Consider the following 27487-nt stretch of genomic DNA (forward strand, 5'->3'; position numbering starts at 1 on the left):
GTTTGATTTCACAGAAGTGTGATTGACTTGGAGTTACATTGTGTTGTTTAAGTGTTCCCTTTATTTTTTTGAGCAGTGTATTTTGATCTGCAACCTCGAATAAAAATGTAAGATGACCTGCGCTTCTGAGAAAATAAACTAAAATGTGCTGTCTCTGAGCAATGATGTTAATCTACTGTACATGATTGTTGTTCGTTCTTCAGAATGCACTGGCTAGTAAACCGATACATCGCATCAAATTCACTTTACAGTGAGAACTAGGAGTTCTTCAAGTCTAGCTCTGTATCCACACGTTTTTTGTTCCTAAATTTTGTCCGATACTGGAGATTTAGGTTTCACAGACAGGGAGCACCAGTTCTAACTTTGGAGTCACATTCACAATTATTTCATAAATTAAGTGTATTTTCTGAAGGTTTGTATAAAAATGAAGTGAAACCTACATTACATGTCGTTGGAGTACTATTTCAAGTTTCCACATTAGCCTAACTGGTTTCCATTTTCCTAAATCCCTATGACCATCATTATTCAAATAGGCTACAATGATTCAAATATATTTCATTCAATTAATCATTTTATTTTGAAATAAAACATGGTGATGTTTGCTGCCATCTTCACTGCAAGATTGCTATACTATACTATTTACCTATTCTGGACAAACCTGTGGACATATAATATGCACAGGTTTACTCTTAGAGAAGTAAAACTATGTGAGGTGCTAAAACAATCGCCACGTTGAGTGTTAGTTAAGGGGTGTTATACAGCAACACAGCCAGTGTTAGTTAAGGGGTGTTATACAGCAACACATCCCAGACTGAGTGTTAGATAGGGGATGTTATACAGCAACACAGCCAGTGTTAGTTAAGGGGTGTTACACAGCAACACATCCCAGACTGAGTGTTAGTTAGGGGATGTTATACAGCAACGCAGCCAGTGTTAGTTAAGGGGTGTTATACAGCAACACATCCCAGACTGAGTGTTAGTTAGGGGATGTTATACAGCAACACAGCCAGTGTTAGTTAAGGGGTGTTATACAGCAACACATCCCAGACTGAGTGTTAGATAGGGGATGTTATACAGCAACACAGCCAGTGTTAGTTAAGGGGTGTTATACAGCAACACACCCAGACTGAGTGTTAGATAGGGGATGTTACACAGCAACACAGACAGACAGGGTGTTAGTTAGGGGATGTTATACAGCAACACAGACAGACAGGGTGTTAGTTAGGGGATGTTATACAGCAACACAGACAGACAGGGTGTTAGATAGGGGATGTTATACAGCAACACACCCAGACTGAGTGTTAAGATAGGGGATGTTATACAGCAACACATCCCAGACTGAGTGTTAGATAGGGGATGTTATACAGCAACACACCCAGACTGAGTGTTAGATAGGAGATGTTATACAGCAACACATCCCAGACTGAGTGTTAGATAGGAGATGTTATACAGCAACACACCCAGACTGAGTGTTAGATAGGAGATGTTATACAGCAACAGTAGTTGTTGCAGTAGTAGTAGAAGTAGTAGCAGTAGTAGTAGTAATAGCAGTAGTAGTAGTAATACTCATTGGTGGAAAAAGTACCCAAGTGTCATACTTAATTAAGTAAAAGTAGAGATACCTTAATAGAAAATGACTCAGTAGGGATGACCAGGGATTTTTCTCTTGATAATTGTGTGAATGTGACCCTTTTCCTGTCCTGCTAAGCATTCAAAATGTAACGAGTACTTTTGGGTGTCAGGGAAAATGTATGGAGCAAAAAGTACATTATTTTCTTTAGGAATGTAGCGAAGTAAAAGTAAAAGTTGTCAAAAATATAAATGGTAAAGTACACATACCCCCCAAAAAAACTAATTAAGTAGTACTTTAAAGTATTTTACACCACTGTTAATAGTAGTAGCAGTAGTAGTAGCAATAATTGCAGTAGCAGTAGTAGTAGTAGAAACAGTATTAGTAGTAGTAGTAGCAGTAGTAGTCAGTAATAAATTGTTAAATGAAAAGAACAGTGAGTTTAGCCATATACAGTGGGGGGGGAAAAGTATTTGATCCCCTGCTGATTTTGTACATTTGCCCACTGACAAAGAAAGGATCAGTCTATAATTTTAATGGTAGGTTTATTTGAACAGTGAGAGACAGAATAACAACAACAATATCCAGAAAAACGCATGTCAGAAATGTTATAAATTGATTTGCATTTTAATGAGGGAAATAAGTATTTGACCCCCTCTCAATCAGAAAGATTTCTGGCTCCCAGGTGTCTTTTTTTATACAGGTAACGAGCTGAGATTAGGAGCACACTCTTAAAGGGAGTGCTCCTAACCGCAGCTTGTTACCTGTAAAAAAGACACCTGTCCACAGAAGCAATCAATAAATCAGATTCCAAACTCTCCACCATGGCCAAGACCAAAGAGCTATCCAAGGATGTCAGGGACAAGATTGTAGACCTACACAAGGCTGGAATGGGCTACAAGACCATCGCCAAGCAGCTTGGTGAGAAGGTGACAACAGTTGGTGCGATTATTCGCAAATGGAAGAAACACAAAAGAACTATCAATCTCCCTCAGCCTGGGGCTCCATGCAAGATCTCACCTCATGGAGTTGCAATGATCATGAGAACGGTGAGGAATCAGCCCAGAACTACACGGGAGGATCTTGTCAATGATCTCAAGGCAGCTGGGACCATAGTCACCAAGAAAATAATTGGTAACACACTACGCCGTGAAGGACTGAAATCCTGCAGCACCAGCCCTCTCTATCATGTATCACTCAGCACTCTCTATCATCTATGACTCAGCCCTCTCTATCATGTATCACTCAGCCCTCTCTATCATGTATGACTCAGCCCTCTCTATCATGTATGACTCAGCCCTCTCTATCATGTATGACTCAGCCCTCTCTATCATGTATGACTCAGCCCTCTCTATCATGTATCACTCAGCCCTCTCTATCATGTATGACTCAGCCCTCTCTATCATGTATCACTCAGCCCTCTCTATCATGTATCACTCAGCCCTCTCTATCATGTATGACTCAGCCCTCTCTATCATGTATGACTCAGCCCTCTCTATCATGTATCACTCAGCCCTCTCTATCATGTATCACTCAGCCCTCTCTATCATGTATCACTCAGCCCTCTCTATCATATATGACTCAGCCCTCTCTATCATGTATGACTCAGCCCTCTCAAATCAAATGTTATTGGTCACATACACATGGTTAGCAGATGTTATTGCGAGTGTAGTGAAATGCTTATGCTTCTAGATCCGACAGCGCAGCAGTATCTAACAGGTGATATCTAACAATTCCACAACAAATCCTAATTCTTATTCACAATGACGGCCTACCCCGGCCAATTGTTCGCCGCCCTATGGGACTCGCCAATCATGGCCGGATGTGATGCAGCCTGGATTTGAACCAGGTACACCTCTTCCACTGAGATGCAGTGTCTTAGACCACTGCGCCACTCAGTAGCTCAAATAGCACCTTATTCCCTACATAGTGCACTACTTTTATCCATAGCCCCAGGGGCCCCTACTGTGGATATTTAATTATACCAGTTCTGACTTAAACTCACTAATGACCAGGGGCATTTTGTCATCCCTGGGAAGATCTCAATTGCATACTCCTTCTCAAAACCCATTGAAGGAGAAGGTTAGAGGAGGTGGGACTTCTGGCTTTCTCATCAAATGGGTTTTGGTAAGAGGAGAGGAAGCGAGGAGTATGCAATTGAAATCCCTGTCTGTCCTTCAAATGAGACGTTAGGCCGTCCAATGGGTTTCCTTCAACTGAGGCATTAGGCTGTCCAATGGGTTTCCTTCAACTGAGGCGTTAGGCTGTCCAATGGGTTTCCTTCAACTGAGGTGTTAGGCTGTCCAATGGGTTTCCTTCAACTGAGGTGTTAGGCTGTCCAATGGGTTTCCTTCAACTGAGGCGTTAGGCCGTCCAATGGGTTTCCTTCAACTGAGGCGTTAGGCTGTCCAGTGGGTTTCCTTCAACTGAGGTGTTAGGCCGTCCAATGGGTTTCCTTCAACTGAGGCGTTAGGCTGTCCAGTGGGTTTCCTTCAACTGAGGTGTTAGGCCGTCCAATGGGTTTCCTTCAACTGAGGTGTTAGGCCGTCCAATGGGTTTCCTTCAACTGAGGTGTTAGGCTGTCCAATGGTTTCCTTCAACTGAGGTGTTAGGCTGTCCAATGGTTTCCTTCAACTGAGGTGTTAGGCTGTCCAATGGGTTTCCTTCAACTGAGGTGTTAGGCTGTCCAATGGGTTTCCTTCAACTGAGGTGTTAGGCTGTCCAATGGGTTTCCTTCAACTGAGGTGTTAGGCTGTCCAATGGGTTTCCTTCAACTGAGGTGTTAGGCTGTCCACTGGTGGTGAAAAAGTGTATGTCAACTGTCCCATTAGATAATGACTCCATGACACAATATATGTATCTAGTTTTCTTTCTATTCATGAGAACATCATATAACATTTAACAAACAAACTGCAGGAAAATACAGGACAATAGTAAACAAAACCAACAAGAATGTCAAAGCAACTCAAACCAATGTCCTACTACATTCTAAGACATATAAAGAACATACATTAAAAAAACTATATATACACACACATATTCACTGAGTGTATAAAACATTAATAATACCTTCCTAATATAGATATTAAAATGTTTTAAACCTGTTTCCTCCCCTTCATCTACACTGATGGATTTAACAAGTGACATCAATAAGGGATCATAGCTTTCACCTGGTCAGTCTACAGTATGTCAAAGAGAGAGGTGTTCATAATGTTTTGTACACTCAGTGTATATACTTAATTTCATTAAAACAAAGACAATTAAAAAAGTACATACTGTATTTGTCAACACAACATGTAGTGATATAAAACCCAAACTACACTGACCTGACAACCTGTAAAAAACATTTCAGCCTGAGCCAAGTGCATGAAAGTGAGTAAATATGCTTCTTTCTAGAACTCCAGAGAAAGTAGAGAGATGACAATAAGCTTTGTCACTTTGTCTGATTGATAGAATGTAGTTTAGAATACAATATCCTGAGTGTTAGTCTGTTACTGCTTTCTTGTCAACTAATTTTTTACATGACAATGAATGACAAGGGGATGTTCTCAATTGCATATTCCTCAAGTCCTCGTCTCCTTCTCAAAAACCATTGGAGGAGAAGGTCAGAGGGAAGAGAAGGAGACGGGGAGAGTGGGTGCGAGGAGTATGCAATTGAGAATGCAACTCTTCCAGTTTACATGTGAAGTTTAGAATGAGAATGTTTTTTGTCGGGAAATTATTATTCTGGGTAAAAAAAACACTCAAGGTAATGGTTTAAAACTAGATAGAAAGTATGTAGACATTATAATGGACCTATATTTTTTTAAATAACTGCCCTTTTTCCGGCCCAGAAATTGATTTCGACAAACAAATCAGTCCCCAAAAATCCTGTTGGGCCCTTGAGACAAAAAGTTTGCCCATGACCGCTTTAGAACACATTCTAAAGTTTAGAATGGATCTCTGCGACTTTAGAACACATTCTAGAAATGTAGAATGGATCTCTGTGACTTTAGAACACATTCTAGAGTTTAGAATGTGTTCTAAAGTAACAGAAATACATTCTAGGGTTTAGAATGGATCTCTGTGACTTTAGAACACATTCTAGAGTTTAGAATGGATCTCTGTGACTTTAGAACACATTCTAGAGTTTAGAATGGATCTCTGTGACTTCAGAACACATTCTAGAGTTTAGAATGGATCTCTGTGACTTTAGAACACATTCTAGAGTTTAGAATGGATCTCTGTGACTTTAGAACATTCTAGCATTTAGAATGTATTTCTGTGGATGCGGTCCTGTTCCATCTGAGACTTGGCCTTCTTCTTGAGCAGCAGGATGTGTTCAGAAAACTCCCTCACAGCCCCCTGGCCTGCAGCACTGTGGCAGGAGTATTTAGCAGCATTGATCGCCACCACTGGGGCGTCCCGGGGTACTGCACTCAGCCCAGCCAGGTTCAGACAGTCAACATCTGGAGCATCATTACCTGTAGGAGGGAGAGATGGAGGGATGAAATGGAGGTGTGAGATTAGTTTTAATTTAGAAGGTGGTTATGGAAGTATTCTAAGAATGAGCTGATCGTGGACTACAGGAAAAGGCGGGCCGAACAGGCCACCATTAACATTGACGGGGCTGTAGTGGAGCGGGTCGAGAGTTTCAAGTTCCTTGGTGTCCATATCACCAACAAACTATCATGGTCCAAACACACCATGACAGTCGTAAAGAGGGCACGACAACACCTTTTCCCCCTCAGCAGAATGAAAAGATTTGGCATGGGTCCCCAGATCCTCAAAACGTTCTACAGCTGCACCATCGAGAGCATCGTGACCGGTTGCATCACCACCTGGTATGGGAACTGCTCTGCATCTGAACGTAAAGTGCTACAGAGGGTAGTGCGTACGGCCCAGTACATCACTGGGGCCAAGCTTCCTGCCATCCAGGACCTATATACTAAAGGAAAGAGGAAAGGCCCAAAAAATTGTCAATGACCAGTTACCCAAGTCATAGAGTGTTCTCTCTGCTACCGCATGGCAAGCGGTACCGGAGCGCCAAATCTAGGACCAAAAGGCTCCTTAACAGCTTCTACCCCCAAGCCATAAGACTGCTCAACAATTAATCAAATGGCTACCACATTATTTACATTGACACCCCCCCATTTGTTTTGTACACTGCTGCAACTCGCTGTTTATTATCTATGCATAGTCACTTTACCCCCCACCTACATGTACATGTACAAATTACCTCCACTAACCTGTACCCCCGCACATTGACTCCTGTACCCCCTGTATATAGCCTCATTAATGTTATTTTATTTTGTAAATTTTTATTATTTTTAACTTTAGTTTATTTGGTAAATATTTTCTTAACTCCTTGAACTGCATTGTTGGTTAAGGGCTCGTAAGTAAGCATTTCACGGTAAGGTCTACACTTGAATTCGGTGCATGTGAAAAAAAGTTCGATTTGATTAGTATGTTGCATCAACATAACATGAAAAAAAATCAAGGAAAAATACGGGATGATTTAAGGAAATAATATAAATATATATTTCATGAATAGTTTCCCATTTTGGGCTTTGGGAAATCAGAGAAATGTTACTCAGTTGAAATTGAATCCCAAATTCTCCAGGATTTGACTGCTGGCACCTACTTTCTCACCTTAACCATAAATATTCAGTAACTGGCGGTGGCATGCAAATTAACTCCGAACAATGTCAGTAGTTTTCTACAGTGGTAGTCTAGTATACACGCAGAGGGGAAATAGAGAGCCACTTTACAAATGATCACTTAACCAAAACTGGACTCTGAATAAAATATACAAAATAGTTTCTCCCCGTCTCTCCTTACTAATAGATACTCTATTTAATCAGACAGTTTCTCCCTGTCTCTCCTTACTAATAGATACTCTATTTAATCAGACAGTTTCTCCCCTGTCTCTCCTTACTAATAGAGGCTCTATTTAATCAGACAGTTTCTCCCCTGTCTCTCCTTACTAATAGATACTCTATTTAATCAGACAGTTTCTCCCTGTCTCTCCTTACTAATAGATACTCTATTTAATCAGACAGTTTCTCCCTGTCTCTCCTTACTAATAGATACTCTATTTAATCAGACAGTTTCTCCCTGTCTCTCCTTACTAATAGATACTCTATTTAATCAGACAGTTTCTCCCTGTCTCTCCTTACTAATAGATACTCTATTTAATCAGACAGTTTCTCCCTGTCTCTCCTTACTAATAGATACTCTATTTAATCAGACAGTTTCTCCCTGTCTCTCCTTACTAATAGATACTCTATTTAATCAGACAGTTTCTCCCTGTCTCTCCTTACTAATAGATACTCTATTTAATCAGACAGTTTCTCCCTGTCTCTCCTTACTAATAGATACTCTATTTAATCAGACAGTTTCTCCCTGTCTCTCCTTACTAATAGATACTCTATTTAATCAGACAGTTTCTCCCTGTCTCTCCTTACTAATAGATACTCTATTTAATCAGACAGTTTCTCCCTGTCTCTCCTTACTAATAGATACTCTATTTAATCAGACAGTTTCTCCCTGTCTCTCCTTACTAATAGATACTCTATTTAATCAGACAGTTTCTCCCTGTCTCTCCTTACTAATAGATACTCTATTTAATCAGACAGTTTCTCCCTGTCTCTCCTTACTAATAGATACTCTATTTAATCAGACAGTTTCTCCCTGTCTCTCCTTACTAATAGATACTCTATTTAATCAGACAGTTTCTCCCTGTCTCTCCTTACTAATAGATACTCTATTTAATCAGACAGTTTCTCCCTGTCTCTCCTTACTAATAGATACTCTATTTAATCAGACAGTTTCTCCCTGTCTCTCCTTACTAATAGATACTCTATTTAATCAGACAGTTTCTCCCTGTCTCTCCTTACTAATAGATACTCTATTTAATCAGACAGTTTCTCCCTGTCTCTCCTTACTAATAGATACTCTATTTAATCAGACAGTTTCTCCCTGTCTCTCCTTACTAATAGATACTCTATTTAATCAGACAGTTTCTCCCTGTCTCTCCTTACTAATAGATACTCTATTTAATCAGACAGTTTCTCCCTGTCTCTCCTTACTAATAGATACTCTATTTAATCAGACAGTTTCTCCCTGTCTCTCCTTACTAATAGATACTCTATTTAATCAGACAGTTTCTCCCTGTCTCTCCTTACTAATAGATACTCTATTTAATCAGACAGTTTCTCCCTGTCTCTCCTTACTAATAGATACTCTATTTAATCAGACAGTTTCTCCCTGTCTCTCCTTACTAATAGATACTCTATTTAATCAGACAGTTTCTCCCTGTCTCTCCTTACTAATAGATACTCTATTTAATCAGACAGTTTCTCCCTGTCTCTCCTTACTAATAGATACTCTATTTAATCAGACAGTTTCCCCCTGTCTCTCCTTACTAATAGATACTCTATTTAATCAGACAGTTTCTCCCTGTCTCTCCTTACTAATAGATACTCTATTTAATCAGACAGTTTCTCCCTGTCTCTCCTTACTAATAGATACTCTATTTAATCAGACAGTTTCTCCCTGTCTCTCCTTACTAATAGATACTCTATTTAATCAGACAGTTTCTCCCTGTCTCTCCTTACTAATAGATACTCTATTTAATCAGACAGTTTCTCCCTGTCTCTCCTTACTAATAGATACTCTATTTAATCAGACAGTTTCCCCCTGTCTCTCCTTACTAATAGATACTCTATTTAATCAGACAGTTTCTCCCTGTCTCTCCTTACTAATAGATACTCTATTTAATCAGACAGTTTCTCCCTGTCTCTCCTTACTAATAGATACTCTATTTAATCAGACAGTTTCTCCCTGTCTCTCCTTACTAATAGATACTCTATTTAATCAGACAGTTTCCCCCTGTCTCTCCTTACTAATAGATACTCTATTTAATCAGACAGTTTCTCCCTGTCTCTCCTTACTAATAGATACTCTATTTAATCAGACAGTTTCTCCCTGTCTCTCCTTACTAATAGATACTCTATTTAATCAGACAGTTTCTCCCTGTCTCTCCTTACTAATAGATACTCTATTTAATCAGACAGTTTCTCCCTGTCTCTCCTTACTAATAGATACTCTATTTAATCAGACAGTTTCTCCCTGTCTCTCCTTACTAATAGATACTCTATTTAATCAGACAGTTTCTCCCTGTCTCTCCTTACTAATAGATACTCTATTTAATCAGACAGTTTCTCCCTGTCTCTCCTTACTAATAGATACTCTATTTAATCAGACAGTTTCTCCCTGTCTCTCCTTACTAATAGATACTCTATTTAATCAGACAGTTTCTCCCCTGTCTCTCCTTACTAATAGATACTCTATTTAATCAGACAGTTTCTCCCTGTCTCTCCTTACTAATAGATACTCTATTTAATCAGACAGTTTCTCCCTGTCTCTCCTTACTAATAGATACTCTATTTAATCAGACAGTTTCCCCCTGTCTCTCCTTACTAATAGATACTCTATTTAATCAGACAGTTTCTCCCTGTCTCTCCTTACTAATAGATACTCTATTTAATCAGACAGTTTCTCCCTGTCTCTCCTTACTAATAGATACTCTATTTAATCAGACAGTTTCTCCCCTGTCTCTCCTTACTAATAGATACTCTATTTAATCAGACAGTTTCTCCCCTGTCTCTCCTTACTAATAGATACTCTATTTAATCAGACAGTTTCTCCCCTGTCTCTCCTTACTAATAGATACTCTATTTAATCAGACAGTTTCTCCCTGTCTCTCCTTACTAATAGATACTCTATTTAATCAGACAGTTTCTCCCTGTCTCTCCTTACTAATAGATACTCTATTTAATCAGACAGTTTCTCCCTGTCTCTCCTTACTAATAGATACTCTATTTAATCAGACAGTTTCTCCCTGTCTCTCCTTACTAATAGATACTCTATTTAATCAGACAGTTTCTCCCTGTCTCTCCTTACTAATAGATACTCTATTTAATCAGACAGTTTCTCCCTGTCTCTCCTTACTAATAGATACTCTATTTAATCAGACAGTTTCTCCCTGTCTCTCCTTACTAATAGATACTCTATTTAATCAGACAGTTTCTCCCTGTCTCTCCTTACTAATAGATACTCTATTTAATCAGACAGTTTCTCCCTGTCTCTCCTTACTAATAGATACTCTATTTAATCAGACAGTTTCTCCCTGTCTCTCCTTACTAATAGATACTCTATTTAATCAGACAGTTTCTCCCTGTCTCTCCTTACTAATAGATACTCTATTTAATCAGACAGTTTCTCCCTGTCTCTCCTTACTAATAGATACTCTATTTAATCAGACAGTTTCTCCCTGTCTCTCCTTACTAATAGATACTCTATTTAATCAGACAGTTTCTCCCTGTCTCTCCTTACTAATAGATACTCTATTTAATCAGACAGTTTCTCCCTGTCTCTCCTTACTAATAGATACTCTATTTAATCAGACAGTTTCTCCCTGTCTCTCCTTACTAATAGATACTCTATTTAATCAGACAGTTTCTCCCCTGTCTCTCCTTACTAATAGATACTCTATTTAATCAGACAGTTTCTCCCTGTCTCTCCTTACTAATAGATACTCTATTTAATCAGACAGTTTCCCCCTGTCTCTCCTTACTAATAGATACTCTATTTAATCAGACAGTTTCCCCCTGTCTCTCCTTACTAATAGATACTCTATTTAATCAGACAGTTTCTCCCTGTCTCTCCTTACTAATAGATACTCTATTTAATCAGACAGTTTCTCCCTGTCTCTCCTTACTAATAGATACTCTATTTAATCAGACAGTTTCTCCCCTGTCTCTCCTTACTAATAGATACTCTATTTAATCAGACAGTTTCCCCCTGTCTCTCCTTACTAATAGATACTCTATTTAATCAGACAGTTTCTCCCTGTCTCTCCTTACTAATAGATACTCTATTTAATCAGACAGTTTCTCCCTGTCTCTCCTTACTAATAGATACTCTATTTAATCAGACAGTTTCTCCCTGTCTCTCCTTACTAATAGATACTCTATTTAATCAGACAGTTTCTCCCCTGTCTCTCCTTACTAATAGATACTCTATTTAATCAGACAGTTTCTCCCTGTCTCTCCTTACTAATAGATACTCTATTTAATCAGACAGTTTCTCCCTGTCTCTCCTTACTAATAGATACTCTATTTAATCAGACAGTTTCTCCCTGTCTCTCCTTACTAATAGATACTCTATTTAATCAGACAGTTTCTCCCTGTCTCTCCTTACTAATAGATACTCTATTTAATCAGACAGTTTCTCCCTGTCTCTCCTTACTAATAGATACTCTATTTAATCAGACAGTTTCCCCCTGTCTCTCCTTACTAATAGATACTCTATTTAATCAGACAGTTTCTCCCCTGTCTCTCCTTACTAATAGATACTCTATTTAATCAGACAGTTTCCCCCTGTCTCTCCTTACTAATAGATACTCTATTTAATCAGACAGTTTCCCCCTGTCTCTCCTTACTAATAGATACTCTATTTAATCAGACAGTTTCTCCCTGTCTCTCCTTACTAATAGATACTCTATTTAATCAGACAGTTTCCCCCTGTCTCTCCTTACTAATAGATACTCTATTTAATCAGACAGTTTCTCCCTGTCTCTCCTTACTAATAGATACTCTATTTAATCAGACAGTTTCCCCCTGTCTCTCCTTACTAATAGATACTCTATTTAATCAGACAGTTTCCCCCTGTCTCTCCTTACTAATAGATACTCTATTTAATCAGACAGTTTCTCCCTGTCTCTCCTTACTAATAGAGGAGCTATTTAATCAGACAGTTTCCCCCTGTCTCTCCTTACTAATAGATACTCTATTTAATCAGACAGTTTCTCCCTGTCTCTCCTTACTAATAGATACTCTATTTAATCAGACAGTTTCTCCCTGTCTCTCCTTACTAATAGATACTCTATTTAATCAGACAGTTTCTCCCTGTCTCTCCTTACTAATAGATACTCTATTTAATCAGACAGTTTCTCCCTGTCTCTCCTTACTAATAGAGGAGCTATTTGGTGAGTTCTATGTGGTGAGTTCAGAATCCGGGCATCAAAGATTATACCTGTTTTTCTGCAGATCACAAATCATACTCTTGAATTGATTGTTTTCTATTCTCACGCACATTTTTAGTATGTACGTCACTCCAATACAAATATTGCCTGCGACGCTTTCAGATCATAATCCCCTGGTTACCCAAGTGGATGTGAGCTTTAAGGTAAATAAAACAAAACGTTGGCGTTTTGATACGACCCTTCTACACATCCAATTGTTCATGGCTAAATTTCTATTTACATTCTTAGCAAAAAACAAGGACTCTGTAGAGGACCCAAGGTTTACATGGATGGCTACTAAAGGGTTAATCACAGACTTATCTTCTTTTGTATCTCACCTCAATAAAGCTAGGAATCACAGAATCAAGTTATTGGAGAAAAAAATCTAAATCACTTCAACAAAACCTGAAAAGGAATTACTCAAATAATGTCAGAAAGGATTTGAGGGTGGTTAAACTGGAACTGAATGATTTATTAAGGAGGAGAGCTGAGTTCATCATGCATAGAGTGAGGCAGAACTATCATTTTAATGGGAGCAAACCAAGCAGGCTTCTAGCCTTAAAATTGAAACAACGTGAATCTTGTACTTCTATAGAATCTATTTAATCCCCAGTTAAAGGCTTACTTTCTGATCCACAGGAAATTAATGCAACATTTCAGTCTTTTTACCAGGAGTTATATACATCTTCTATCCAGTTTGAACCAGACAAATGCAGTTTTTAGATAATCTTGATTTGCCTGTATCAGAGGAGAAGCAATCTGTGGATCTGGGCATTCCACCTGAGCTGTTACTACATTTTTGGGGCATTTTAGGGCCGGTATTATTGGAGTAAATTCATTCGGCCATCGACAAGGTTTTTTTTCATGAGCATACTAATCTCTCTACTGCCAAAGAAAGGGAACGATCACACCGACACCGAATGGGTGGAATGGTGTGTAAATAATAAAGGGGAAAAAGTGTAATGTTATTTTTATGATTGTATTGCCCTTGTGACACAATTAATAAAAAATAAAAAAAGAGAGATAAGGAGGGGTGAGAGGAGAGATAAGGAGGGGTGAGAGGAGAGAAATGGAGGGGTGAGAGGAGAGATAAGGAGGGGGTGAGAGGAGAGAAATGGAGGGGTGAGAGGAGAGGGGTGAGAGGAGAGAAATGTGGGAGTGAGAGGAGAGAAATGTGGGAGTGAGAGGAGAGAAATGTGGGAGTGAGAGGAGAGAAATGGAGGGGTGAGAGGAGAGAAATGTGGGAGTGAGAGGAGAGAAATGGAAGGGTGAGAGGAGAGAAATGGAGGGGTGAGAGGAGAGAAATGTGGGAGTGAGAGGAGAGAAATGGAGGGGTGAGAGGAGAGAAATGGAGGGGTGAGAGGAGAGAAATGGAGGGGTGAGAGGAGAGAAATGGAGGGGTGAGAGGAGAGAAATGTGGGAGTGAGAGGAGAGAAATGGAGGGGTGAGAGGAGAGAAATGGAGGGGTGAGAGGAGAGAAATGGAGGGGTGAGAGGAGAGAAATGTGGGAGTGAGAGGAGAGAAATGGAGGGGTGAGAGGAGAGAAATGTGGGAGTGAGAGGAGAGAAATGGAGGGGTGAGAGGAGAGAAATGGAGGGGTGAGAGGAGAGAAATGGAGGGGTGAGAGGAGAGAAATGGAGGGGTGAGAGGAGAGAAATGGAGGGGTGAGAGGAGAGAAATGGAGGGGTGAGAGGAGAGAAATGGAGGGGTGAGAGGAGAGAAATGGAGGGGTGAGAGGAGAAAGATAAGGAGGTGGGAAACAGGGAATGAGGAGATACTGTTCCATAACAAGGCATAGTATGGTCACCTTGACAATCACAATCAGGTTCTGGTTCAAACTTCACTGTTGACATTTACTGTCTGATAGTTTCATTGATACGTGGTTATCAAACACCGCTGCTATGGTCACATTCCTGAGAGATATCTAGCCTATTATACCTGACATTTTCAACCTCTCCCTGTCTGAGTCTGTAATACAAACATATTTCTAGCAGACCACCATAGTCCCTGTGCCCAAGAACACTAAGGTAACCTGCCTAAATGACTACCGACCCGTAGCACTCACGTCTGTAGCCATGAAGTGCTTTGAAAGGCTGGTCATGGCTCACATCAACACCATTATCCCAGAAACCCTAGACCCACTCCAATTTGCATACCACCCCAACAGATGCACACATGATGCAATCTCTATTGCACTCCACTCTGCCCTTTGCCACCTGGGCAAAAGGAACACCTATGTGAGAATGCTATTCATTGACTACAGCTCAGCGTTCAACACCATAGTACCCTCAAAGACCCCGGGACTAAACACCTCCCTCTGCAACTGGATCCTGGACTTCCTGACGGGCTGCCCCCATGTGGTAAGAGTAGGTAGCAACACATCCGCCACGCTGATCCTCAACACGGGGGCCCCTCAGGGGTAAGTGCCCAGTCCCCTCCTGTACTCCCTATTTACTTATGACTGCACGGCCAGGCACGACTCCAACACCATCATTAAGTTTGCCGATGACACAACAGTGGTAGGCCTGATCACCGACAACGATGAGACAGCCTATAGGGAGGAGTTTAGGGACCTGGCCGTGTGGTGCCAGGACAACAACCTCTCCCTCAACGTGATCAAAACAAAGGAGATGATTGTGGACTACAGCAAAAGGAGGACCGAGCATGCCCCCATTCTCATCAACGGGCTGTAGTGGAGCAGGTTGAGAGCTTCAAGTTCCTTGGCGTTCACATCACCAACAAACTAACATGGTCCAAGCACACCAAGACAGTCGTGAAGAGGGCACAACAAAACCTATTCCCCCTCAGGAGACTGAAAAGATTTGGCATGGGTCCTCAGATCCTCAAAAGGTTTTACAGCTGCACCATCAAGAGCATCACTGCCTGGTATGGCAACTGACCGCCTCCAACCGCAAGGCACTACAGAGGGTAGTGCGTACGGCCCAGTACATCACTGGGGCTAAGCTTCCTGCCATCCAGGACCTCTATTTTTTATTTTATTTTACCTTTATTTAACTAGGCAAGTCAGTTAAGAACAAATTCTTATTTTCAATGACAGCCTAGGAACATTGGGTTAACTGCCTTGTTCAGGGGCAGAACGACAGATTTTTACCTTGTCAGCTCGGGGATTCGATTACAAGTCCAACGCTCTAACCACTAGGCTACCTGCCGCCCCAATATACCAGGTGGTGTCAGAGGAAGGCCCTAAATATTGTCAAAGACTCCAGCCAGCCTAGTCATAGACTGTTCTCTCTGCTACTGCACGGCAAGCAGGACCGGAGCGCCAAGTTAAGGTCCAAGAGGCTTCTAAACAGCTTCTACCCCCAAGCCATAAGACTTCTGAACATCTAATCAAATGTCTACCCAGACTATGTGCATTGCCCTCTCCCCCCCTCTTTTACGCCGCTGCTACTCTGATATTATCTATGCATAGTCACTTTAATAACTCTACCTACATGTACATATTACCTCAATTACCTCGACTAACCGGTGCCCCTGTACCGGTACCCCTCTATATAGCCTCGCTATTGTTATTTTACTGCTGTTCTTTAATTATTTGTTACTTTAATTTCTTATATTATAACTGCATAGTTGGTTAAGGGCTTGTATGTAATAATTTCCCTGTAAGGTTACACCTGTTGTATTTGGCGCATGTGACAAAATAACATTTGATTTGATTTCCATCTCAGAAGGGCTCCAAATAAATACCTTCATACGTTTTGATTGACATGAACGCACAACTATTACTCAAAATAGAAGGTTAAGAACCTTGAGATTCCACTATATTACAAACTGTAGTATAAAACTAAAATGAATTAGTAATAGTAGTACTATTTGTAGTAGCAGTAGTAGTTGTATATTGTTAATTGAAAAGAACAGTGAGTTTACCCATATAGGCGACCTCCTTCCAGTCCAGATCCTTGTCGTCCATCATGGCTTTGACCTCACCCTGGATGTCCTTGCCCAGCTGCCTGACCTCGCAGCCTGTCCTCTGGGACAGCTTGTCAGCCAGGGCCTTGGTCACAGGGTCCTCACTGGATGAGATCAAGATCACCTGGAGGAGACAGAATAAAACAAATGTTTATACTCTGTGTTTTCTCTACGTGAGCTCTGTGTTTTCTCTACGTGAGCTCTGTGTTTTCTCTACGGGAGCTCTGTGTTTTCTCTACGGGAGCTCTGTGTTTTCTCTACGGGAGCTCTGTGTTTTCTCTACGGGAGCTCTGTTTTCTCCGGGAGCTGTTTTCTACGGGAGCTCTGTGTTTTCTCTACGGGAGCTCTGTGTTTTCTCTACGGGAGCTCTGTGTTTTCTCTACGGGAGCTCTGTGTTTTCTCTACGGGAGCTCTGTGTTTTCTCTACGGGAGCTCTGTGTTTTCTCTACGGGAGCTCTGTGTTTTCTCTACGGGAGCTCTGTTTTCTACGGGAGCTCTGTTTTCTACGGGAGCTGTTTTCTATGTATTGTACAGACTGAGTGTAATGAGGAAATATTAGTTCATATTCAGTTCAGAGGGATTAACACAATGTTTAACATACAGTATTTAGAGTTCTGTAATACAAATCATTCCCAGTGTTCTGTTTGTAACATTCTGTAACGGCTTGTCTGTTGTGTGGCGGAAAGAAGCGCAGGAAGCAGCGAACACTGTGTGGTAATTTTAATAAACCACAAGCACAAAATAAAAGGTTTCCCAACAACAGGGAAAATACACTCGACAAGCAGTCGAACAAAACGCAGTCGACACACAGAAAGACAATCCCGCACAATAGGGAGCGGACCAGCTGAACTAAATAGCCCTCTTAATGACTAACTCAGGGCAGGTGAGAAAACATAAAAAAAGGGAAAAACAAAAAGGGAATCGGTGGTAGCTAATAGGCCGGTGACGACGACCGCCGAGCACCACCCGAGCAGGAGGGGGCGCCACCGTCGGTAGGAATCGTGACACATTCAAGGTGCAGGTTGATAGTGAATGTTATGGATTATTGTCTTATCTGTTGATAGTGATTAACACCAGACTGGATGTACCAGGTCTGAGGACACACTGACTATTCACTGTTGTATTATATTGACATTGTGTGAACACTGTTGATTCTGTAGCAGCTGGACAAGTCACCGCCTTTTGTTTTGTCTTCCCACAAGCCTCCGGGCTGGTGTTTACAGAACATGTGGTGCTGTCTGATTAGGATAGAAAGGGTCTGTCTCCAAGAGGCTGGTGTTTACAGAACATGTGGTGCTGTCTGATTAGGATAGAAAGGGTCTGTCTCCAAGAAGCTGGTGTTTACAGAACATGTGGTGCTGTCTGATTAGGATAGAAAGGGTCTGTCTCCAAGAGGCTGGTGTTTACAGAACATGTGGTGCTGTCTGATTAGGATAGAAAGGGTCTGTCTCCAAGAGGCTGGTGTTTACAGAACATGTGGTGCTGTCTGATTAGGATAGAAAGGGTCTGTCTCCCAAGATACATTTTCTCTGCTTATGGACTGGAGGTGTCTGTCTCCCTGTTGCAACTTTAATGAACCAGAATGATTTTTGATTGACTTTACCAATGACTGCTCTCCTTTTTGTTCACCTGGAAATTCCTATTACAACAGACATTACAACATAGACAATACACATAACACTACAATACCAAGACATTCATAGACATTACAACATAGACATTACAACATAGACATTACAACATAGACAATACATTCATTTGTGGTAGCAGTCGTTGTAAAAAAGTATCTTTATCTCTACTCCCTCTCTCTACAGTGAGTGTGTGTGTGTGTGTGTGTCAGTGTTTGTTCTGTATGTACAGTATCTGTACCTCCACCCCCTCTCTCTGCAGTGTGTTTGTTCTGTATGTACAGTATCTGTACCTCCACTCCCTCTCTCTGCAGTGTGTTTGTTCTGTATGTACAGTATCTGTACCTCCACTCCCTCTCTCTGCAGTGTGTTTGTTCTGTATGTACAGTATCTGTACCTCCACTCCCTCTCTCTGCAGTGTGTTTGTTCTGTATGTACAGTATCTGTACCTCCACTCCCTCTCTCTGCAGTGTGTTTGTTCTGTATGTACAGTATCTGTACCTCCACTCCCTCTCTCTGCAGCATGCGGATACCCATAGTATCTCTGGTGTTGACTGAGACCATCTCCTCTCCAGAGACAGAGATGAGGACGCGGCCGTCAGTCAGACAGCCTGAGACTTTACACAGCAGCAGACGCACCACCTCAGGCTTGTCCAGGCCAAAGTAACCAAACCTGGAGAGGAACAACACACAGGGAAATACACCTCAGGCTTGTCCAGACCAAAGTAACCAAACCTGGAGAGGTACAACACACACAGGGAAATACACCTCAGGCTTGTCCAGACCAAAGTAACCAAACCTGGAGAGGTACAACACACACAGGGAAATACATTTGGACAACCACTCCTCTGTGTTACAGCATTGTTCATTGTGTTGCTTTACCACAAAATCTAATTATATTTCAAGTGCATTCAAATAAACACTTTCTGAGAGAGAGAGAGAGAGAGAGAGAGAGAGAGAGAGAGAGAGAGAGAATGGTTCAGAGTGAATAACTTGAACAGAGTGTGAACTTGAAATTCTAGGTCAATGATTTCAGACTACCTCAGTACTCTCTGTTCTGCAACGGGCCAGTCGATATCCACATCAATATCCACACTGTACTCTGGCAGCATCTCATAATAAGCCCACTTCCCCCCCTGAGAAAGACAACAACACAAAGGGCATTTCTATTAGCATTTAAAACAACACCAGTTGACAATAGAATATCTAGTAGTATCACAGATCAGTCCATCTCTCAGTGTGTATGTTGTTTCTAGTCAGGCTCAGATCCACTGAATGAATAAACGTTATTGATCCCCTGAGAGGAATAGTGTTCACCACCAGCAACAGACATACACATCAGGACCTGTATTCATAAAGCGTCTTAGAGTAGGGCTGCTGATCTAGGATCAGGTCCTCCCTGTCCATATAGACGTATTCATAATGATTGAAAAGGGAAAACTGATCCTAGACCAGCACTCCTATCCTGAAACGCTTTGTGACTATGGGCCCTGATGGGGTATAGTGCCAGTTACCTGCAGGCCTCTCTCTATCATCGCTCTGGTATAAATGTAGAAAGATCCGTTCTCACACAGCTCTCCATCCCAGTCCTGTCTCCGGGGCCTGTTAGACGGGTCTAAGTTCAGAGGCTGGGTGGCTACACTACCTGAACAGGAGAGAGAACACATAATCAATGTTATAGGTCATAACTAGAAACCAGACGACTTCCTGGTCAGGAGAAAAACTAATTTGTCTAAAAACCCCACTTCTCTCTATTGTGATACACAGTGATTAGTGGTGGATGGAGTTACTTCCATGTAATGTGCTTGTGAAAGGTACTATATTTACAGTTGGAAGTTTACATACACCTTAGCCAAATACATTTAAACTCCGTTTTTCACAATTCCTGACATTTAATCCAAGTAAAAAGACCCTGTCTTAGGTCAGTTAGGATCACTTTATTTTAAGAATGTGAAATGTCAGAATAATAGTAGAGAGAATGATTTATTTCAGCTAGAATTTCTTTCATCACATTCCCAGTGGGTTAGAAGTTTACATACACTCAATTAGTATCTGGTAGCATTGCCTTTAAATTGTTTAACTTGGGTCAAACGTTTCGGGTAGCCTTCCACAAGCTTCCCACAATAAATTGTGTGAATTTTGGCCCATTCCTCCTGACAGAGCTGGTGTAACTGAGTCAGGTTTGTAGGCCTCCTGGCACAAGCTTTTTCAGTTCTGCCCACAAATTTTCTATGGGATTGAGGTCAGGGCTTTGTGATGGCCACTCCAATACCTTGACTTCATTGTCCTTAAGTCTTTTTGCCACAACTTTGGAAGTATGCTTGGGGTCATTGTCCATTTGGAAGACCCATTTACAACCAAGCTTTAACTTACTGACTGATGTCTTGAGATGATGTTTCAATATATCAAAATAATTTTCCTACCTCATGATGCCATCTATTTTGTGAAGTGAACCAGTCCCTCCTGCAGCAAAGCACCCCCACAACATGATGCTGCCACCCCTGTGCTTCACGGTTTGGATGGTGTTCTTCGGCTTGCAAGCCTCCCCCTTTTTCCTCCAAACATAACATAACTTTCCTAGGGTTGGGTTTAGGTTTATGGTATTTCAACTGTATATGTTAGTCATTTAGCAGACGATCTTATAAACACAATCGATTATCATTGAGCATTAGCATCTTACATCAAGATATGATGGGTAGGTGTTTTCAAACACAAAATATGGCCAAACAGTTCTATTTTTGTTTCATCAGACCAGAGGACATTTCTCCAAAAAATACGATCTTTGTCCCCATGTGCAGTTGCAAACCATAGTCTGGCTTTTTTATGGCGGTTTTGGAGCAGTGGCTTCTTCCTTGCTGAGTGGCCTTTCAGGTTATGTCGATATAGGACTCGTTTTACTGTGAATATAGATACTTTTGTACATGTTTCCTCCAGCATCTTCACAAGGTCCTTTACTGTTGTTCTGGGATTGATTTGCACTTTTCGCACCATAGTACATTCATCTCTAGGAGACAGAAAGCGTCTCCTTCCTGAGCGGTATGACAGCTGCGTGGTCCCATGGTGTTTATACTTGCGTACTATTGTTTGTATAGATGAGCGTGGTACCGTCAGGCATTTGGAAATTGCTCCCAAGGATGAAGCAGACTTGTGGAGGTCTAGAATTTTTTTTCTGAGGTCATGGCTGATTTCTTTTTATATTCCCATGATGTCAAGCAAAGAGGCACTGAGTTTGAAGGTAGGCCTTGAAATACATCCGCAGGTACACCTCCAATTGACTCAAATTATGTCAATTAGCCTATCAGAAGCTTCTAAAGCCATGACATCATTTTCTGGAATTTTCCAAGCTGTTTAACAGCACAGTCAACTTAGTGTATGTAAACTTCTGACCCACTGGAATTGTGATACAGTGAATTATAAGTGAAATAATCTGTCTGTAAACAATTGTTGGAAAAATTACTTGTGTCATGCACAAAGTAGATGTCCTAACCGACTTGCCAAAACTATAGTTTGTTAACAAGAAATTTGTGGAGTGGTTGAAAAATGAGTTTTAATGACTCCAACCTAAGTGTATGTAAACTTCCAACTTCAACTGTACATGTTAGTCATTTAGCAGACGCTCTTATAAACACAATCCTTTATCATTGAGCATTAGCATCTTACATCAAGATATGATGGGTAGGTGTTTTCAAACACAAAACATCTACGGCACTAGAGTTTTTCCTGGCTTTGGTCACATGGTCAGGACAAACTCCTGACCCTACTTATAAAGTGATGGACAGTTTTTCCTCAGGCAGTGTAGAGAAAATGTTATATGCTGTACACATTGTGTTCTTTCTCAAGGCTGGCATGTTCTGTAAACTGTCTGACAATGAGAATTGTTGTTTTGTGTCATTAAGTTGTGATGTGCTTATGGTTTGTTCACAGGGTGCGGGTCAAGCAGAAGAGGAACTAGATACAAGATAATAGCCTCTCTCACTCTCCCACCCTGATACTCATTCCTTGTATCTGTGTCTGCTTAGTCATGCTTAGGAAACTTGTGCAGCAGTTTAAAGGACAAGTGAAGGGACTGACCCTTCAGATCTCCTGACAGACCTGTACATTAAGTTTGTTGGAACCTCTCCAGTTAACTGATAATAAGTGTACGGTCCTAAACATAACACATGGCTATCCTGTACCTCCTTTCATCACCTCCTGCCAGCGGAAGTGGTGTTCTCGGACCACAGAGAAGACGGACGTGAAGCCCTGCTTGGTGATCATCTCCAGGGCCTCCTTCAGGTGGAAGGGGTGCAGGCAGGGAGACGTGGCCTGGATGTGACAGATCACATCCACCTCTGGAGGAGGACAACACAACACAAAATATATTTGATTTATCCATTATTTAATCAGGTAGCCACATATGATATGACATGAATAAATCTACATGGTTACTGTTGACATCTGTATGTATGGAGTAGGTCCCACTTCATTTGGATAGCCCCCTATTCATGGATTGACTATAGCCGCTCTCACTCTATCAACAATCTACCACCTGAAACTCTGTTAATACCAGACGTGCTTCTACATCTGCATTGCTTACTCTTTTGGGTTTTAGGCTGGGTTTCTGGATAAGCACTTTGTGACTTCTGCTGACATAAAACGGGGCTTTATAAACAAATGTGATTGACTGATTGATATGCAACACTTTCCTGGGGTTGGAATTAGGGTTATGGTATTAGAAATTGAATTAAAAGAAAACAGCATGTGAGCATTATCATGTGAGCAAGATCAGGGGTGCACAACTGTGCAGGGGGCACAATAACTGTCACTGATTGGCTGGAGAGTGGTGAGTCAGACCACACACCTGGTTTCCCAGACTGGTGTTCTCAGGTTCTGATTAAAAAGCAGGAAGGAAAAACAGCAGCATGCTCTGCGGCCCTGGAGGTCGTATGGTTCAAGTGTCTCGGAGTTGGAGTGCTGATTTAGCTCATAGATCACAACAAATAAGACTACATGGACAGGGGGGACCTGATCCCAGATCAGTATTCCTACTCTGAGATGCTTGATACATGCCGTCCCAGAGCCTTAGCCAAGCTAGCTTGATTCCTCACGCCTCCCTCCTTGGCTCCTTCTCAAAGCACATTGGAGCAGAAGATCTGAGGTTCCTCCACTCAGATCTCCTCCTCTAATGCATTTTGAGAAGGAGGCAAGGAGAGGAGGAATGAGGACATGAGGAGTCAAGGAAATACAATTGACGTTCACCCCCTACCTGGGTTTAATCGGACGAATTCCTGGATGGTGTCGAGAGAGCTGGAGGAGTCTTTGGACACCTCTGGGCTCCTGCGGTGAACCTGAGCTCCCCATGCCTTGGCCACCTTCTCAATGTCATCATGGTCAGTTGATACCCACACACTGGGAGAAAGAACGGAATAAGTTGATTCCTCAGGCTTTGTAACAAGTAGGCTACATAAGTGCAATCCAGTCTTGTGTGGCCAAGCCCAAACCTGGGGGTTCATTCAGACAGTACACTAACTTTCAGACAAACTCTCTCAATAAGAATCTGACATGGGTATACATATTTATACAACAAACAGTTAATAATGTATATGTAAGAGTGTAGGTTCTGTCCCTCTCTTCGCCCCAACCTGGGCTCGAACAGGGACCCTTGCACACATCAACAACTGACACCCACGAAGCATCGTTACCCATCGCGCCACAAAAGCCGCGGCCCTTGCAATGCAAGGGGAAACCCTACTTCAAGTCTATTAGCGCGCACCACCGCTAACTAACTAGCCATTTCACATCGGTTACATATAGTTATGACCAGGAGTTAAAGTAGATGTAATTTCTTCCCAGTTTGGAACCTCCTATGTGTGAACATGCGTGTACTAAAACAATGTATGGGCCTAACAGGACCGTCTCTGGACGTTCTGCTGCCCTAGGCAAGACAAAAAATTGCCGTCCCCCTCCTTTCCCCCTAAACTAGAATAGTGTAATGGAGGGGTTGGCAATAGGTTTGGCCTTAAGGACAGTTTTTTTCTCAGCTAATAGTCGGTAGAACAGAACATAATAGCGGCCCCATTCATGATTACGCTACAAATTAAACTCATTTTAACACATCTGGTTACTAGGCTATATAATGTCAATAACATATCCTAATATTTTCAATCTGATTACACTGCTAAAATCACTAATGTCTCTATTTTTTTTGAAACAAAAAAAAATTCTTTGTAAAAGTTTCAAAAGAAAGGTGGAAAATGCAAATAGAAGTTTCCGGGAAGAATGGACAGAGGAATAAGTATTCTTACCAAATTTCTCCAATATCAAACCAGAGTGTCTTGTTTGCAACGAACCGGTTACTGTTTGCAAATCATTAAATATTAGACATCGTTATGAATCTAAGCATGGCAGTTTCAAAAGTTACCTTTCCATCCAGACAGAGGCTCGACGAAGCCGGCAACTCATCCGTTGCTTAACTCAACAACATAATTGCTTCCCTAAAAGCTGCCTGAGTTTAAACATATTCTCTTTTCAGAAAGTGAAAAGCTCAATTAAAAGGGATAGAATAGCAATCATTGTTTTGGGGCAGAATAATGTGAGGTGTTATGTGTTGTTGTGGGTGCGTCTTGGTTAGTTTAGCTCGGGAAATGCCGCACTAGTCAGACTTCCGCTCTAGATGTGCCGGCCGTGGATCCAGAATCCCAATTAATTCAATAGCATCTCTGTGGGCCTAGTCATAAAGATTTGTCATTTGACTTTTAAAATGTATTACTTTTTATTGTGGCAGAAACACAACCAGTCAATGACGTTTGCATCTGATCGTTTACAATCCCATCCACACGCAACATATTTCCAACCTCCAAACAGTGGTGAATGGAAAGAGAGACATCTGTTACACAAAACACCCAGGGGCGGAAATCCCGGGGGGGACACGACCCCCCCATCCTTGGAAAAATATGATTTGTCCCCCCCAATATATCACTGAAACATAACTATGTAATTTAAATAATATTAATAATACGCAATGAAAGCAATTGTGCTGATTATAGACACTTAATAGTCTGTTTTTAAGTTTCAAAAGATTGCGACCCCCCCACCCTTTGCCTCACAATGTTTTGATCCACTGCCAGTTCCTTAGTTGGCAAGGTAACAGAGGGGTCGTATCTACTGTCTGAAAGGCACTCAATGAACGTAACTGAAGTGAGGTTAATCCAGTCAATCGCGCACACACACTAGCTGAATATGCAGAGCTAGCGCGCAAATATGAACTATTAAGCTAGCTAGTACCTATTCCATTTATGTGGCCTCGTCAAAGATGGAATCTTTGCTATCGTCAATTTATTCCAAGATCAGCATGCAGATGATGTAAGTTAGTGCTTCAAAGTCCCTGCGATAACGTTAGCGATAAACTGAAGTCCAAACTGAACAGAACTACACTCTCTTCTACCATTGTCTTAAATATATTTAATGGTCTCGTTGCAAAAGCTAAATTGTCGCAAGGGAACTTTTATTTATTTATTTATTTTATTTCACCTTTATTTAACCCGGGTAGCAAAGATTATAGCAAACACCACTGAAACGGAATTGGTGCTCGCTAGCTTTGCAAATTCAGCTATTGTTGGAAGCCAGCCAATATGAAACAAACTATTAAAATTACAAAAGGTTGCAGCACATGTTGTGTAAATGGTGAACTCATACAGCTGTCAACTCTTGTCATTTTAATCCATTTCACATTTGCTAGCTACCTTTTAGATCGAAGCCCAAATAGAATGATAAAAGATAAGATGATAGAAGCCCATCTCCTACTGTAAATAACCTACACACTGTGTGTGTGTGTAGCCAGCCAGCCAGCCAGGTAGAAAAATGGCAGAAAAATAAAAGACGGACATCAGAGTATTTTTCAGTACACCAAAACACAAAGTAAGAACCCTAGTAGCCTAATATCTCAAAGACTAGTTGATAAAATGTTCATAAGAAAGAAATGAAATTCTAATGGAAATGTTTCACAATGATGTCATTAGGCAGAGCAGGCAACAGATGGCACACAGACAGCAGAGTTGGGGACAGATATGCAGGGACAGACTGCCAGAGACAGGGAGTCTCAGGTAAGTTTGTTGAGTCTTTGTTTGGCAACATTATGAAAGGTTCTCCATTTTTTTGACTTGTAAAATAGGAACATAATTGGAAAATGCCATGGATACCCCCACTCTCAACTTAAACTGGTGACTGAACTAAGATTTGTTAAAGGCAATGGTATTGCTGTTGTGATTAGTTGTGTAGTTTTGGGTACCGGTAGTTAGGAGTACGGCAAACACCTTATTTCTTTGGTTCCTCAATATACATTTACCATATTACAATGTAGGCTATGTGTTACAGCACTACTTTTGGTGTCCCCCTCAGGAATTGCTCTTGAGAAAATGTCATGTAATTGTCCCCTCCAAAGTGGATATCAGATTTTCGCCCCTGAAAACACCAACAAGTGTATTGACGTTTGGCAAGTCTTACTGTACTTTCTCCCCTGGTTATGACAGATGCATCATCATATGCAACGTTGACTATCACTATCACAATAATATCAGTGTACACAAAACAAGAACGTAACATGCATTTGGTGCAACTAACTAACGTTACTATTAACAAAAGCGTCAGAGCAAGTCCATATACCGTAGCTAGATAAGAAATACATTTGACCAAAGATTTAACCGAATTACCTGTCAAACTGTTTGGAGTCCACTGCAGCTCTCAGAACCCATCCAATGAGGGGGACACCGGCGAGAACTTTGATATTCTTCAGGGGGATCCCCTTACTGCCTCCCCTCGCGAGGATCAGGGCTGCGATGTGTCTCTTCTCACCGCTGTCTTTGATAACCTTTGCTTTTCTGTCTCTCACATCTTCGATGCCCGATATAGTACGTTTTTTAGCAGCAGCCATTGAAAGGATCAGTAGGCAGACAAGAGTCTTGTCAAGACGTGGCGGTAGTCTCAATGTAGCTAATTGCGGTAGCGATGTATAGCAGTCGTCTGAAGTATCTAGCAACTTCTTGCGTTCTAACTCACTGTAACTAGCTAGCTACGTATTTAGGCGTAGACCTAAATACTTAGGCGTAGACCTGCTATCTTTACTCTGAGGTCATTTCAATAACGCTTCCTTTTGTTGCCATAGTAACAAGTTCAATTGAACTATTTAATGAATTTACTCTGGCAACGGGTTAACTGACAATGTCAAGAAAACGATGATCGCGCTTCGATGAGGGGATTCTATCATCTGACCCGGGTTTCCCAGGTCGGAGGAGTTTACTTTGGGTAAAACGTGAT

The 27487-nt window shown here is 41.2% G+C and overlaps 1 protein-coding gene across 3 annotated transcripts; it reads right to left on the reverse strand.

The window, feature by feature from the left end:
- Nucleotides 1–4423: 4423 nt before the first annotated feature.
- LOC106590764 (N-acylneuraminate cytidylyltransferase) lies at nucleotides 4424–27451 on the reverse strand. 3 transcript variants are annotated; one of them, XR_006770682.1, is made up of 9 exons: nucleotides 26884–27451; nucleotides 23442–23584; nucleotides 22372–22527; nucleotides 19711–19841; nucleotides 19238–19332; nucleotides 18698–18869; nucleotides 16527–16692; nucleotides 5628–6033; nucleotides 4424–5587 (listed from the first exon to the last, which is right to left on the reverse strand). XR_006770682.1 is itself a non-coding variant. In XM_045722342.1 (8 exons), the coding sequence occupies exons 1-8, from the start codon at nucleotides 27102–27104 to the stop codon at nucleotides 5819–5821; spliced, it is 1299 nt and encodes a 432-aa protein (XP_045578298.1). In that variant the 5' UTR covers nucleotides 27105–27451; the 3' UTR covers nucleotides 4424–5818. The 3 variants fall into 3 exon arrangements, 1 of the variants encoding a protein (XP_045578298.1); XR_006770683.1 differs by lacking the exon at nucleotides 26884–27451 and adding an exon at nucleotides 24597–24806; XM_045722342.1 differs by having other exon boundaries at nucleotides 4424–6033.
- Nucleotides 27452–27487: the final 36 nt, after the last annotated feature.

The sequence above is a fragment of the Salmo salar genome, chromosome ssa07, assembly GCF_905237065.1.
Source record: "Salmo salar chromosome ssa07, Ssal_v3.1, whole genome shotgun sequence".
Classification (NCBI taxonomy): domain Eukaryota; kingdom Metazoa; phylum Chordata; class Actinopteri; order Salmoniformes; family Salmonidae; genus Salmo; species Salmo salar.

Coding starts and splice junctions, on each gene's coding strand:
- LOC106590764 (XM_045722342.1), bottom strand. CDS start 27,104: ATGGCTGCTGCTAAAAAACGTACTATATCGGGCATCGAAGATGTGAGA. Junction 22,528..23,441: donor ATTCGTCCGATTAAACCCAG/GTAGGGGGTGAA, acceptor GTCCTCCTCCAG/AGGTGGATGTGATCTGTCAC. Junction 19,842..22,371: donor GCAGGAGGTGATGAAAGGAG/GTACAGGATAGC, acceptor TCTCCTGTTCAG/GTAGTGTAGCCACCCAGCCT.